The sequence below is a fragment of the Suricata suricatta genome, chromosome 1 (genome assembly GCF_006229205.1).
Source record: "Suricata suricatta isolate VVHF042 chromosome 1, meerkat_22Aug2017_6uvM2_HiC, whole genome shotgun sequence".
Classification (NCBI taxonomy): Eukaryota; Metazoa; Chordata; class Mammalia; order Carnivora; family Herpestidae; genus Suricata; species Suricata suricatta.
Genome location: NC_043700.1, coordinates 161651445 through 161665994, shown reverse-complemented (window position 1 = coordinate 161665994; position 14550 = coordinate 161651445). Strand labels below are relative to the sequence as shown.

General features: G+C 51.1%; 1 protein-coding gene across 9 annotated transcripts in view; it reads right to left on the bottom strand.

The window, feature by feature from the left end:
* Nucleotides 1-14550, bottom strand: part of APBB2 (amyloid beta precursor protein binding family B member 2) — a 381984-nt gene that overhangs the window by 8624 nt on the left and 358810 nt on the right. For all 9 annotated transcript variants that reach the window (XM_029946674.1, XM_029946692.1, XM_029946683.1 and 6 more), the window contains 4 exons: nucleotides 6777-6891; nucleotides 4155-4242; nucleotides 3236-3319; nucleotides 1491-1606 (listed from right to left, as the gene is read on the bottom strand). In XM_029946674.1, the coding sequence (XP_029802534.1) occupies nucleotides 1491-1606; nucleotides 3236-3319; nucleotides 4155-4242; nucleotides 6777-6891 (403 nt within the window). The remainder of the gene's footprint in view (nucleotides 1-1490; nucleotides 1607-3235; nucleotides 3320-4154; nucleotides 4243-6776; nucleotides 6892-14550) is intronic.

The window sequence follows — 14550 nt, the reverse complement described above, 5'->3', positions numbered from 1 at the left end:
ATGTCTGGAGAGGCCATCACTGCTATGTGGGCATCTCGCTGACATTTAATCCCGCTCTGAGCCACACTCACCGTGGCAGGCGTGTGGTGGCTCCCGGTCTTCGAGGCTCCCGGCCTGCGCGTTCACTGTGGGCAGGAGCCCTGCCATGTATAATTTGAAGGTTTTGCCCACACAGGGCACCCAGTGGCTCAAAACCCACTTGCCCAGGTGAACCCACTGGAAACCTCAGGGCACCAAGAGAAAAGGAGCCTCGGGGATCTCCTTCCAGCCAGCTCCCCTTCCCATGCTAAATGGCACGTGGAATCGTATTTCTATCTAAAACCGTGCAGAAAAAGCTGCCAAATCACTTTGCTCCCCACAAACTGGTCCCCATATGGTATCCATATGACGCAGTGTAAAGAAATTTTCGGAATGCGTTCTTAGGAACACCACATCCTTTGCAGCAACCATATGCAGTTTGTGGACTAGTAAACACATCCAGAATGTTGACTTTTGGATCATTAACATCTTGACTTACTAAATATTCACTCAGGTACAATGGAATTCCTTAACAGGCAAGTGAAACTAATATGGGGAGCCTGGGTGGCTCAGTCTGTTAAGCTACGACTCCAGCTCAGGTCCTGATCTCACAGTTGGTGAGTTCAAGCCCCAGGTCATGCTCTGTGCTGACAGCTCGGACCTGGAGCCTGCTTCGATTCTGTGTCTCCCTCTCTCTCTGCCCCTCCCCCACTCACACTCTGTCTCTGTCTCTCAAAAATAAACAAACATTAAAAAATTAAAAAAAAAAAAGGTGAATTGGGCTGGAAGGCGACCTCCTCGTGGACAGAATCAGGAGCAGGCCAACGACCTGTGGTCATTCCGTGACGAGAGCTTCACACAGGCCAAACTGAAAAGTGGTGAAGAGTCTGGAGCAGACTGTCTGGGTAGAGTCCCGAGCTTGCCACTTCGAGCTGTCGTGCCCTCGGGCAGTTACTTAACCTCTCTGGGTCTCAGTGTCATCAACCACGAAAGTGGGCTAATTTGGTTTGAGGCTACTCTGGCCTCTCTGGGTGACCAGTGGCCTCTGCCACTACTGACAGAACAAACCACAGACCCCCTCCGAGACAGAAGCATCTCCTGGGCCCCAACTCCGGACAAACAGCCCAGGCAACACTGAGGCCTGCAGAGTAGCCAGAAAACCACCCCTACTGAGTTACTGCTAGCGTCATAGCCGCCCCTGGCAAAGGATTTCAATCTCCTGGGCCCAGGAGGAAGAAAGAACGGGGAACACCAGAACAGGAGATTCTTGGCTCGGAGGACAGCAAAGTTACGCAGAGACCCAGACACCAAGGACAAAAAAAAATTTTTTTAATGCAGGCTGTGTTAATTACAAGTAAGCATAACTCGCTGGCGGTCAAGCCTCGGCTGTGCATCTATGTTTCACGGAAGAGTATTGTATCCAAAGTTTCACTGTGACCATGGAGACCAACTGCATCTACGGTCCTTCTTACCTTTTCACTGATGACGGTCACAGTAGCATCGGCCACATTCATGTTCACTGACGGCCAATCCTCCTTGTTAGATGAGGTCATAAGATTTTCTATGGCATTGTTCAGGGTATCCATTCCTGTGGACAGAACAGATCACTGAAAAAAAGGTCCTAAAGCCACTTACCATTCTCCAGTGTGGGCCCAAATCATCCAGTAACAGCTACACACAAAGTGATCTTTTTTTTTAAAAATAGTCCTAGGAACATTTGAGCGTTTCATTGCTTGAGAAGAAAAAAAAAGCCTCCTTTTTCAACAGAAAGGGTCATGAGAACCTCCAGAGAAGTGCAGTGTGTGATGTCCTGTCTAATTGGACCATGGTGCTACGTTCTCTCCAAAGATTCTCTAGCCCTGAGTATATAAATAGTACTTAGGCAAATGCTACCTTTTCCTAAGCAAGGAGCCTGGGGAGAAGGAACTGAACAGAAGAAGCCAGCATCTGCCAGAATACCCCCACCTTCCTCCACCTTACTCTGCGCCTCGAACAAGGCCAAGATCGGAGGGTCCCGTACATGAGTAGAATGAATGCACTACACCAGGGGGTCCTTTGGCTGAGTGTTCCCACAGCCGGTTTTTTGTGGCAGAGCGATAACAACTTCATTGAGACATAATTCATCTACAATTTACTCATTTAAAGTGGACAGTGCAATAGTTTTTAGTACATTCACAGAGTTGTGCAATCATCACAATGAGTTTTAGAACATTTTCATTCCCCCTCACTAAAGAAACCCTGTACATTTTTGGGGTCACCATCCATTTCTTCCCAGCCCACTAGTCCTAGGCAATTACTTATTTAATCTCTATCTCCAGAGATTTGTCTATTCTGGACATTTCATAAACACCAAATCACACATCCTGTGACTGGCTTCCTTCATTTAGCATGTGGTCTTCGTTGTAGCATTTATCCGTATTTCACTCCTTTTTACTGCCAAGTAAAATCCCACTGTATGGCAGCATCACATTTCATTAATCCTTTCGTTAGTTGATGGACATTTGTTTCCACTGTCTGATGATTGCGAATACTACTACTGTGCACCTTTGTGTGGACAGATGTTTTCATTTCGCTTGGGTGCATGCCGGGGGCAGAGCTGCTGAGTCAAATGGGAACTCTGTGAACTTCTGAGGAAGTGCCGGGCTACCTTCCCAAGTGGCCGGACCACCCTGCTCTCCCCCGAGCAGTACATGAGGGGCCCGGTTTCTCCACAGCCCTTTCTGCCCCGGGAAAGGGCACATCTCCCAGCCTCCCTGCAGCTCGGTATGGCTAAGCAACTAAGTTCTGCCCCTGGGGTGGGGGCTGACTGCGGTGGGTGCTGCTTTGGGATCACACCTTAGAAGGAGAGCACGAGGGCTCCCTCGGCCCTTTCTCCCCACCAACAGGGTCAACAGGGCCCGAAGCAGAGATGACCTCCTAGACGGAGCTCCATTTGAGAAGGGGAGAACTCTCTACAGGCCTGTCTCACGCATCTCTGGCCTGCTGGGTGCATGAGAACTACATCTGCCTTGTGGAAGTTCTTATATTCAGGGACCACATGACGTGCAGCTTATTAGCCTGCCCTCTACTGCTCTTATGATTAGGACTGTTCACGTGCTGTGGCTGGTGACAGTGCAAGGGCCTAACGCAAGACGAGGAAAGGGAGCGGAACAGGAGAGGCGGCGCTGTGGGGAGGGCGGACACTCGCACAGAGAAAGGACATAAATGTTTCACATACCCACTGGCTTGTCTACGGGTAACATGCCCAAGTACTGCACGTGGAACTTCTGGACCAGCTCAGTCTTTGGTGTTGGAAAATCTACTACAGGGAACAAAAGCAACAGATCTTTCTCAGTGGTTCCGACATACACGTAAAAAACAGCCACCGCCCTGTGTTGGTCTCTGCCATGCCCAGAACGCCACCCGGGCCACAGCAGCCGGTCTCTAGAGGGAGCCACAGCGCCCCTGCTCTGTGAGAACAGGGGTCTTCTGCCAGGTGCCGGGGCTCTGACAACTGGAACCCCATTCAACTCTTAGTTCTCGGAAGGGAGGTTAGTGGCGTGCTAATGCTGCTACTGTCTTTTCAGACAGGTTCGATAACTGTTCTTGATGTCCTATTTGTTAGGTGGTTGATGCCCAGAGAGAATTTAATCACAAAGGGCACAGACACAGGAAAACAATTAAACAGAATCCTCCGCCCCCCCATCAATATATATGCTTTTATTTTGTTGAGGTATAACTGATATATGACATTATGTTAGTTTCAGGTGTATAACACAGTGACTTGATATGTGTCTATATTGCAAAACCGTTACCGTGAGTCTAATATTCAACGTCACTGTTACAAAAACAATTTTTTCCCCCACATCAACCCACATATTTTTTTAACTAGCTGGTTCTCATCCCAGGCTGTACAAGAGTTACAGATCCACTAAAGACGATATTCTTTAGTCTTGTCCCTTAACAACAAAACTCATGCTGGCCTTCTGTGCCTAATCCTCTTGACACATAATGAACTCTGGTGCCAGCTCAGCAGGCATCTGTTGGGTTGAGGATGGTTTTTAAGACTAGAAACAGCCAGGAACCCTGTGAGACCCGCTGGCTCTTGTCTGGGATGGACAGCGCCATCATGAAGACAGCAGATGCCACTGACCTACCTTGCAAGGGGACGTCGAGATTCACATTGGTTCTTTCCTGTAAAGAACTGCAGGCCAGGGCTTTGGCATTCTTCCGTTCGGCCATAATCTGAAGGGGAGAAAACACACTGTGGTTTGTGGTCACAGACGCCCTGTCTTCAGTGATGCCAGCCAGTAAAGGGCCTGAGCTGACTTTGCTGCCAAGCTAAGCTGGTTTTATAGTGCACTGCCTGACCTCCCGCCCTATATCACTGAGCTGAGGGTTGAGAACCATGCCCATCTTCTCTGGGGGTAACAGGTGCACGGCTAGCACTCAGAGCAGCAGTCCTGACCGTCTGGAACTTATTCCTCCACTTGCCCGGCCCCCACCTCTAGTGAAACCCCCCCAAACAGATTTCCTCTGCTGGCCCACTGTGGTCGGTGGGGCAGACACAGCCACGGACTTTTCCCACTGCTTCCGAATGCTGGCTGTTAGGTACCCTCTTCAGGGCCTTGGGGATGGCATTTAGGAGTTCAAATCCTACTTTTACTACTTAGTAGCTGTGGGACCTTGGGCGAGTCACCTGACCTCTTGTGTCTCATTTCCTCTCTGCACATGGGCACTTAACATTTATGTCCCCAGGGAGAAGGTGATGTCTGTTCTGTCAGTGCTCGGAAATATTCGCTGCTCTTGGGGTCATTCTCAAACTGTTCAGTCTGTCAGCGGTCTACCACTGGGGGCGCTGACATCTCCTTTACTGAAGAGTCATCACTTTTCACTTCCGTTTACACAGTGCTGGTGGCTTAGGAACCCAACCTTCAATGACCCAAAAGATAACTCACATCTTCATCCCCAGCCCAAGCTTTCTGAAAACTCTGGAGGAAATGAAAGTCACCTCTTCTCCAGAGCTCCACGTCATCCCTCTCCAGGCCTGTGCCCAGGACTGCGGGCAAGGAGGCAGCTGATTTTAACAACATCACAGTTTTACTGAGCACTTACTCTGTGCTGGGCCGCATTCTTGGGGCTTTACACTCCCCAAGGACAAGATTTTTTTTCTGTCTTAGTCTCTGCTGTGTTCTTAGAACAGACCTTGGCACGTAAATAGTGTTCAGCGATGTCTGTCGTATAAACAGAGGAAGCACATGGCCCCCGGGGGTGTGTTGCAATGCTGTAGCAGGTGCAGCCGTGCCCCGGGCCTGTTGATACACGAGTGTGGATCCGGCCCGGGAATAGTGGTGCTCTCAGGAGCAGCACCCATCCTGTACGTCCCCGTCACCTGCGTCACAGCGGCAGGCTGGCCCCAGCTCCTACCCCGCCCTTAGGGAATGTGACTGGTGCCTGCTCTGCCCCTGCTGCCCGGCCACTGGCCCACACAGTGGCTACAGCTGGGCCGTGGCAAGCTCAGAATTGTAATGAGGCTGGGTCCTGACATCCGCCTCAAACCAGAAAGGGGATGTTCAACCGAGGTGACAGCAAGGTCCTGTGTTTAGACTCAGTAAGTTTGGGGAGTAGACAGGCCTGCCTAAGGGCATCTGTGACAGTGTTCTGGGCACCTGGCTAACCACTACTTGGACACAAGATGGCGGGTGACATGGTTGCTAAAAACATCAATCACCCCAGTATTGCATCTCTCGGAGGTCAAGGGACAGAGTGGCCCATGGTCTTTTCTCTACTGACTCCCCCTTGGAACACTGTGTCCACCAGGGGGAACCAACTGGAGTATGCTCAGAAGAGGGCTAGGAGCCTGGTAAGCCTGTGACCCCAAAGAGATGGGGCGGGGATTCGGGAGAAAGGAGGAAGACCAGACAGATGCTTGTCCAGCGTTTCCAGATGTGCAGGGACAGTTCACAGCTTCAAAGTTCTCAAATAATAAAGGGCTGCCCAGCAAGGAGACAAGATGGAGGAATCTCTGTTGCTATAGATTACACATCTCAAGTAAACATGTGGGGGTTCTAGAGAGGAGGACTTCAAGTCCACACAAGAAAGAACTATCAGCCAGAGCTGCTCAGTTTAATAGAACAGTCTTGTGAAAACTAGGGGACCCTGTGGATAGAGGTCAAAGGAGGGGCCGGGCGGAGGGTGGGGAGGTTTCTACCAGGCCTGCTCTCGAGGGAAGGAGGAAGGTTGGCCCCGAGATGTCAGTCTGTCCTCATTCCGAGGCTCTGTGGCTCTGGTTAAGGAAGCAAAACCTCACCAGTGCGAGGCACTGACCTCAGCCCTGCCTCACAGCCGGTTGGTTTCCATGAGCAGCTGCGTGTCTTCCTGAAGTCGGTGTGGGTTCACGGCACCCTGGCTGCCTGCATTTGCACAGATACCCCCCCTTCTCCTTGTGTTTACTCTCAGATCAGGGGACCCTGTCTCTGGAAAACCTGCCCTGACTCCTTCCCCCACTTTCCCAGTTAGGCTTGGGGTCCACATCTCCACCACCTCACCCGTCACTGTTTGCCCACCTACCGCACCCTCCAAACTGTGAAAGGGTCGAAAGTTCTACTCATTTTGTGGGTGGACAGCCACTGAGCGCACCACCTGAAATGCAGAGGTGCTTTTCCTGGGCTAAACTTATGGTCTGCTCGCCCCCTTCCCTTGCCCTTTCATGGCCCCTTTCCTGCTCAGCCGGTGAGAAAAGGGAGAGGGATGGACCACGGTGTCCTGACCCGCTTTACCTTGGAACAGATTTCGTGGAGACTTGTGGCGATGGCTTTTGCTGGTGTGTCACATCGAAATACATGACATTTCAGAATTCTTGTATCTTTGTCTCTTGCTACATAAGCAAAATCTCTGTGCAAACAGAAGTGGTCAGTATGTCAGAAAAGGAAACTTCACCAACACACCCTCCAGTTACGAATGTTAGTGGAGCACAGAGCCAGTATGTCAGCGGCAGACAGAGTATGCGATGGTTAAAAACAAAACGTCAACGTCCAGAGCTACCCGAAAATGGAGGAACAGTTTCCTGAATTTAAGAATTCATTTCTGGGGGCACCTGGGTGGCTCAGTCGGCTAAGCGTCTGACTTCGGCTTAGGTTATGATCTCACGGTTCATGAGTTCGAGCCCCACGTTGAGCACTGTGCTGACAGCTTAGAGCCTGGAGTCTGTTCAGATTCTATGTCTCCCTCTCTCTCTGCCCCTCCCTGCTCACACTCTGTTTCTCTCTCTCTCTTAAAAATAAACATTAAAAAAAATTTTTTTAAAGAATTCTTTTCTGAGTAAAAGAACTACATTGTTTCCCAAAGTCAGTGGGCTGAATCTATTACCACCCTTAAGGAAAAACTGAATTTTTCTTATGAACCTCCTCTCTAGTGTAACATCAAGTATTATGATTACAAAAGAGAAAAGGGGCTTGAGAAGAGCATGAGTGCGCACAGGCGCTATTTGACAAACGCAGTGGTACAGCAGAGGCAGAACAATAGGGTCTGATGGGTAGACACGTGCACGGAGAAGGCATCGGACCCACAGCTGCAGGAGGAAGCGGACTGGCAGTCACAGGGTGGGCGGTGATGCCAGGAGACGCCGCAGACCAGACCGACATCCCATCACAGGAGTTGGAGTCTGAAGCGCGCCTCCCTCTGCGGAGCCCAGGGTGACGGCATCGGCGGCACATGCTACGCTGTCAGCGCGACACCTCTGGGTGCGCAGCTAGTGCCACACGGTGGCATCTGCTTTACTGACGGAGAGGATGTGACTTGGGCAAGACCTGGCTTCAAGAGAACCAGGTAGCACAGGTAAGCGTACAACTATGAGTTCATGCCCTGAGCTGAAGTTGGACGCTCGGTCGACTGAGCCACCCAGGCGCCCCACTAAGCGTACAACTAAAGTTCTCACTGTTCTTATTGGAGGACAGTGGTTTCAAGATCAGAGTGTTTAAGTACAAGAAACGCCCAGATTTACTCCATCTGGACCAGGATGGTTTCTTTGTGTTTGTTGCTTAAGCCAGGATATTGTCTGTAAATACAGCCACAGCTGCATTTTAAAATTTTTTTTTAACATTTATTCATTTTTGAGAGACAAAGCTCAAGCAGGAGAGAAGCAGAGAGAGGGGGAGACAGAATCGGGAGCAGGCTCCAGGCTCTGAGCTGTCAGCACAGAGCCTGATGTGCGGCTCAAACTCACTGACCATGAGATCATGACCTGAAGTCGGATGCCCAACCGACTGAGCCACCCAGGCGCCCTAGCTGAAATGGTTCCTCTAAGAACTGGTGGTCTTTTCCCAGACCACGTCAGCCGCGTTCCTCTAGATGTCCTTGGCTTCTTCGGGAAGGCACAGGGATCTAGCCACTGGAGGCCACGGGCATCGTGAGGCATGGCAGAGATGCCTACCCTGCAGGGCCCGTCATGTTCAGTGGGGGCTCCTGAAGTCCTGGCTCCAGGTCAGGGGCACTTCAGCCTCAGCCTGTCCACACCTGGCTTCACCACCGGCTCCCCCCAGCCTTCTCCTTCCTCACGTTCTGTCTCAGCTGCTGTCCACCACGCTGGAACCAGGAGGTCTTCTGGACCCTTCCCAACCGCCCTTGTGTTTGTTTGGCAGGTTTTACCTCCTGAAAAATGTCCTGAACCCATCCCCCCTGCCGCCAGCCCTACGACCTCTAGGGCATTCTCAGCAGGTCTCGGCTCCCCGCCTCTGCGCACAAGGTCTCCATGCCCTTGTCACGGTGTGGGACTCAGAGCTGGGCCAAGTGCCCTTCCTGGTGCTGCGGCCACAACTTACACACATGGCACTGAGCACCGGGTACTGTCAGTGTCCGTGCAGGGGTGTGTCCTCCCCACAAGTCCTCGAAGCTCTGTGAAGATGACCTGTGCCGTACTCATCCCCAGGACCCAGTCCAGGCCCGGCCATGTAGGTGCCGAGTGCTCCTCCTCCTTCCGGCCAGGGCAGGCAGCACGCATCCCAATCTCCCGTCGGCCCTTGGTCAGGAGCGTCAACAGGCTTTGCGGCAGCGGGCTGACGGGGGTCGGGGTGAGGCGCTGGGCCCAGACTGCAGGATGAGCACAGTCTTGCTCTACACGGTGTTCCTGACGCCCTTCCATTCTAGTCACAACCACCACTGAGACAACATAGTGCAGTAAAACCTTGGTTTATGAGCATAATTCGCTCTGGAAATCTGCTTATAATCCAAAGTGTTTGTATTTCAAAATGAATTTCCAGCACCACTGGGCTGGTATCATGTACTACTTGTACTGTAAGACGTCACTCGTTTATCAAGTTAAAATTGATGAAAAATGTTTCCTCATCTTGTGGAACACTTGCAGAACAAGTTACTCGCAGTTCAAGGTTTTATACTGTATTTAAAAAAGAGGGGCGCCTGGGTGGCTCAGTTGGTTGAGCGTCTGACTTCGGCTCAGGTCATGATCTCACAGTTCCTGGGTTTAAGCCCCGCATTGGGCTCTGTGCTGACAGCTCAGGGCCTCGAGCCTGCTTCTGATTCTGTGTTTCCTTCTGCCCCTCCCCTGCTCATGACCTGCCTCTCTCTGTCTCTCAAAAATATATAAATGTTAAAAAAAATTTTTTTTTTAAAGAGAAATGAGAGAAGGCCTCACTTTCGGAGACCATGCTCAAGGAAAGCCTCCATCTTTCTAGCCTCCATCTCTCTGGCTTTTTTTCCCCCCTAAATGGATCCTAAAGGAATATATGTGGTGTCCTGTATGTACAACTGTTTCCCTTCAAAATTCCATGTTCAGGGGCGCCTGGGTGGCTCACTGGTTAAGTGTCCAGACTCCTGGTTTCAGGTCACGATCTCACGGTTTGATAGTTCGAGACTCCCATCGGGCTCTCTGTGCTGAAAGCCCAGAGCCTGCTCAAGACTCTCTGTCTCCCTCTCTCTCTGCCCCTCCCCTGCTTGTACTAAGTAATTAAATAAACTTAAAAGAAAATTCCGTGTTCAGCTGTGGTCAAATCTCTTGGGTTCTATGATCCCCAACAACTGTGTGGATTTCTACAGCCCAAAATCTGTCCCACCTACTCTGCTGGCGTCCTCATTCCAGCCAAGGAGCGGTCCTCTCTGCCCTGGGAAGGCACGTCCCCACTCAAGGCATCTCTCCTCCTGTGGCAACCGCTGGTGTCCCTGCGCTGTCCGGGGGCCACTGCTCCCTCTACCGTACGGTCCGACCTGCTCAGAAACCTGCTTGGCCTGCTGGCTCCAGGACCTTGCTGGTGTCTAGATGCTTATTATAGGATTTACATTCTGCAGCACAAGGACAGGAGCTTGTCACACACTGCTTTCTGTAGTTCTTGCACAGATCTCACGTGTCTGTTCTCTCTCAGAGACGGCACGGCAAAGCCAGAGAGCGATGAATCGGGGTTCAGGAAACCCCAGTTCCAGTCTCATTCCTGAATCCACTGAGCTATACGACTCTGGGCATGGAGTCCAGCCTCATCTCTAAGCGAGAGTTGAAAAGCATGATTTCCCAGGTTCCCATCTGGCTCTCACAGTCTGTGACGGAAGCGTTCAGGGTCCAGCCTGCTCCTGAGGACTGCTGGCCGGCCTGCAGGTGTTCCAAGTGCAAGGCTACCACCAGGGAGGTTGGAACAAGCTGTGGTCAATAAGCAATGGATCATCCTATCAAACTTTGGCTCATGCTCTCTGTTCTTTAATATGCAACCCCGGAGGAGTAATTTTTTAAAAAAAATATTATTACTATTAATCTTCATTTTCTTCAGACTCCAGGGAAAGTGATTAATGCCTAAGGCAGCCATCTGGAACCCACATCTTCCCAAAGGAGAGGCTCAGCTGCCCAAGGCTTTGTTTGGAGGATTTTAACAAAAAAAATTTTTTGTTTTTTACAGCTGTGTCTTTTCCTGTGCCCTCTCAGGTACCAGGCTGATAGATCAGGGAGGCAGGAACCTGTCAGTTCATGACAGCGAGTGAATCCCATAATTAACCTCTCCAGGGTTTCATCTGCTTCCCAGGAAAAAAGAAGCTTTCTCTCCTCACTGTGGAGGTCAAGCGATTTGCATGTCTCTCCTATGGAGACATGTCCCGAGTCACCCTAAACAGCTGCAAGCTATACACAGGGGCTTGAGACCTGGGGCACAGACAAGGTGAACAACTTCCTTTGTGTGCAATGAAATGCGTGGCGGATCCAATCTCATTATTATTCCGAATGAAACCCAAACATTGCTTAACTGGTGGTTTCAAAAGCTTGGCTTTCCGTGGGGCGCCTGGGTGGCTCGGTCGGTTAAGACTCGTGGTTTCAGCTCAGGTCATGATCTCAGGGCTTGTGGGTGCCGGGCTCTGTGCTGACAGTCTGAAGCCTGGAGCCTGCTTCAATTCTGTGTCTCTGTTTCTCTCTGCCTCACCTCTCCCCTGCTTGTGCTCGCTCGCGCTCTCTCAAAAAAAAAAAAAGGCTTGGCTTTCCATCACCTGATTTCAGAAAAGGCTGCTGTAATAGACAGAACAATGACCCTTCTAAGATGCTCACCCTTAATCTCCAGAAGCTGTGAAAATGTCACCTCACACGGCAAATGTGATTAAATTAAAGATGTTGAGATGGGGCTGTTATCCTGAGTTATCTGGTCGGCACCAACGCAATTACAGGGGAAAGGAGGAGGAATTCTGCTTATAAGTGAAAGAGCAGAAGGGCCAGCAGCCAAGGAAAGCAGGCAGCCTCTAAGCTGGAAAAGGCAAGGAAATGGATTTCCTCTTGGGGTCTTTAGGCACACGGACACCATGGTTACAAGTGCGGCACTCATTTCAGATTTCCGAGCTCCAGAACGGTGAGGGGATAAATCTGCTTTAAGTTCCTGTTTGCGGTAATTTGTTAAAGCAGCAAGCAGATGAATACAGCTGCCAGGTGGCTTTGTGTTCTAACGACACTATGACATGATTAAAGACTTCTAATTTTAAAAAATACTCAGTTCTCTCCACAGATACCTTCTGAGCCACGAGTAAGTGTCGGGCACTAGAGATGCAAACACCGACAAGGTGCAGCCTCGGAAGCCCACTGTCTAATGACTCAGATGTCCAGTGAGATGTAAGCTGCGTCATCCAGTATAGTAAGAACCTCATGAGGATAAGAAGGGGAGTGGGCGGTTCACAGAAGATTCCGTGAGCACGAGCAAAGGCATGGAGGTAAGAAAGTCCACAGAGTGTTTGAAAGAACTGCTGGTCCTGAGCATATGTCTTGGTACTGTGGTGAGGGGTCAAGGGTGACCGCAGGGAAGTCACCTGCATCCGACCAGCAGTCCGGCCACCTGAGCCTGGCAATATGGCATGTGACCCCACCGATATGCATTTTAAAAAGTTTCTTTGGAACAGAGTGGGTCAAGGAAGGCCCCCCCCCCCCCATGTCAACACAGCAGCCGAGGACGAGCCCGATGTGGGGTAAGTTAGCATCTGTGAGAACAGGGTGGAGGAGACAGACGGAAAGGAGGCCTTGGAAGGACGGCAGGCAGGACTGATGGGTGTGATGAGGGGAGAACCCAAAATAACTCTAGGGTCCCTGCTGGGCCAACTAAGTGCCTTCACACTGAGGTGGGGAGAGGGGAGGGATTTGGTGAAGGAAGCTCATGAGCTCCCCATTGGATTGGAAGTGGGAGGTGCCTGAGGGCCACCAGGTGGCCAGGTTCACCAAGCAGGTGGACGCTTAGTCCCTGAGCTCAGGCCTGTGGTCTGGACTAAAGATACAGACCTGGGGGCAGCGGCAGTTAGGGGAGCAGAAGAAGAGTGTGGAGAATGAAAAAGACAAAATGAAGCCTGGACTGGAAGAGGAAGGCATTTAAAGGCCTGGTTGAGGCAGGAGGGCCCAATGAAAGGGTGGCGGAAGTGTTGGGGAGGAGGGGAAGCCCAGGACAAGCTGGTTCCAGAGGCATCCAAAGAGAGGGTTTCAGGGAGGTCTCCAGGGCCGCAGAGGCTGGGCAGCAACAGACAGGCCATTTGGTCTTGGCAACAGGAAGGGAGGGAGGTCTGTGGTGACCTTGGCCTCCTGGGCCGTTTCCCGGGAGAAGGGAGTTTGGGTCCCAGCTTCAGGAGGCTGAGGAGTATGGAACCTCCTGAGTACAGAAGCACATACTACATCTGCCTATTTTTTCCTCTCAAAACTTCTCATTCTGGAACCTCTCAAACATGCACAGAAATAGAGGGGGACAGTCCATGAGCTCCCCAATCCCATCATCCAGTTTCAACAAAGATCAAGATGTTGCCCAACTTGGCCTTTCAGAGAGACGTTTTCCAATTAGTGTTAGGTTCTGAAAGACCTTGTGCTCACGGGGGAGAGCACTCTGACCTTTCCTAGAGATTTTCCTGTGTTCAGAGGGGAACAAGAACCCGCCACAGCCACAGTGCTCCCGACAGACTGCAGGCCTACGCTGTTGCAATGGGCTGAGGGCCACGTGTGAATCGGGGAGGAAAAGCACCAGGTGCCACCGGGGGTCACACAGCCAGGCAGGGCCCAAGGTGGCTCTGACACTGCATGAGGGGGAGGGTCAGCCCGCTGCTGGGGCATTTTAGGAACCTTCACCTACAGAGCCCTCAATGGCTCTCCTGCCCCCTCCCACTTTCCCCCCTTCTTTCCTCAGAGTCCCCAGTGGCCTTGGGGCTATATAGCTACCTGGCTTCCACAGCCCAGATGGGCTTCTATGATCCTGTGCCCCCCCACCGGGCACCCTGGTGGTCACCCCCCTCCCCAGGCTTAAACCAGAAAGCTGGCCCAGGTGATCTCTGAGGTCTAGTCAGAACACAGCTCCATTTTTCCCCAACAGAGTCTTCCAGATGTCTGAGACATTCTGTCTGTCACTCAGCAGCAAGAACCATTTCTGTCCTTTGCTCCAGCTTGCTCCAGTTACACTGCTGGATGAGGAGCCGTTTGCTAAAAGAGGCGCTGGTCCAGTCCCCTGCCCCCACACACGGAGCTGTGCCCCATTCATTTCATGCAGTCACGGAATCGCTGTGCTTCCTTTAAGAACCAGGAAGTGATGATGCCCCTCCCCCCCAGTACGGTAGAGCAAGTCTGGTGTTAAAAGCCCAGTGTGACACTGTCATGACGTAGTTGTGTCTTACTGGTTTTTTAATAAATCCCTTTTGTATATAACAAACACAAAAACAAGAAACCCCCCAGGAAGCGGAAGGCTTGTAGCTATAGCTACCTGTGCCCCTTCTTTAAACTGAAACAGAAGTGGGCACCTTTCACCACTTGTTTGCTGAGCCCTTGTGTTTCCAACCCTCGGCTCCTACCCTTTTACTGCTGTCCCTGGTAATTGTTCCCCCAGAGGACCAGCCTCCAGTTCTGCCAGGGAAACCTGTCAGCGCTGAGAAACCCTACGAGACAGCCTCAGATTTCTTAATGGCAAGGAAAGAGCACAAAAGAATGCTCTTACTGTTCTCAGTTGAAGAGCATTTTAATCACCCTGTAGGGGCTTAATCCATCTTTATGGAACGAACGAAGAAGGCATGATTCTTTATTCAAATGGGTTCTATTAAAAAAGAGCCAAGACTGAAGTATTCACC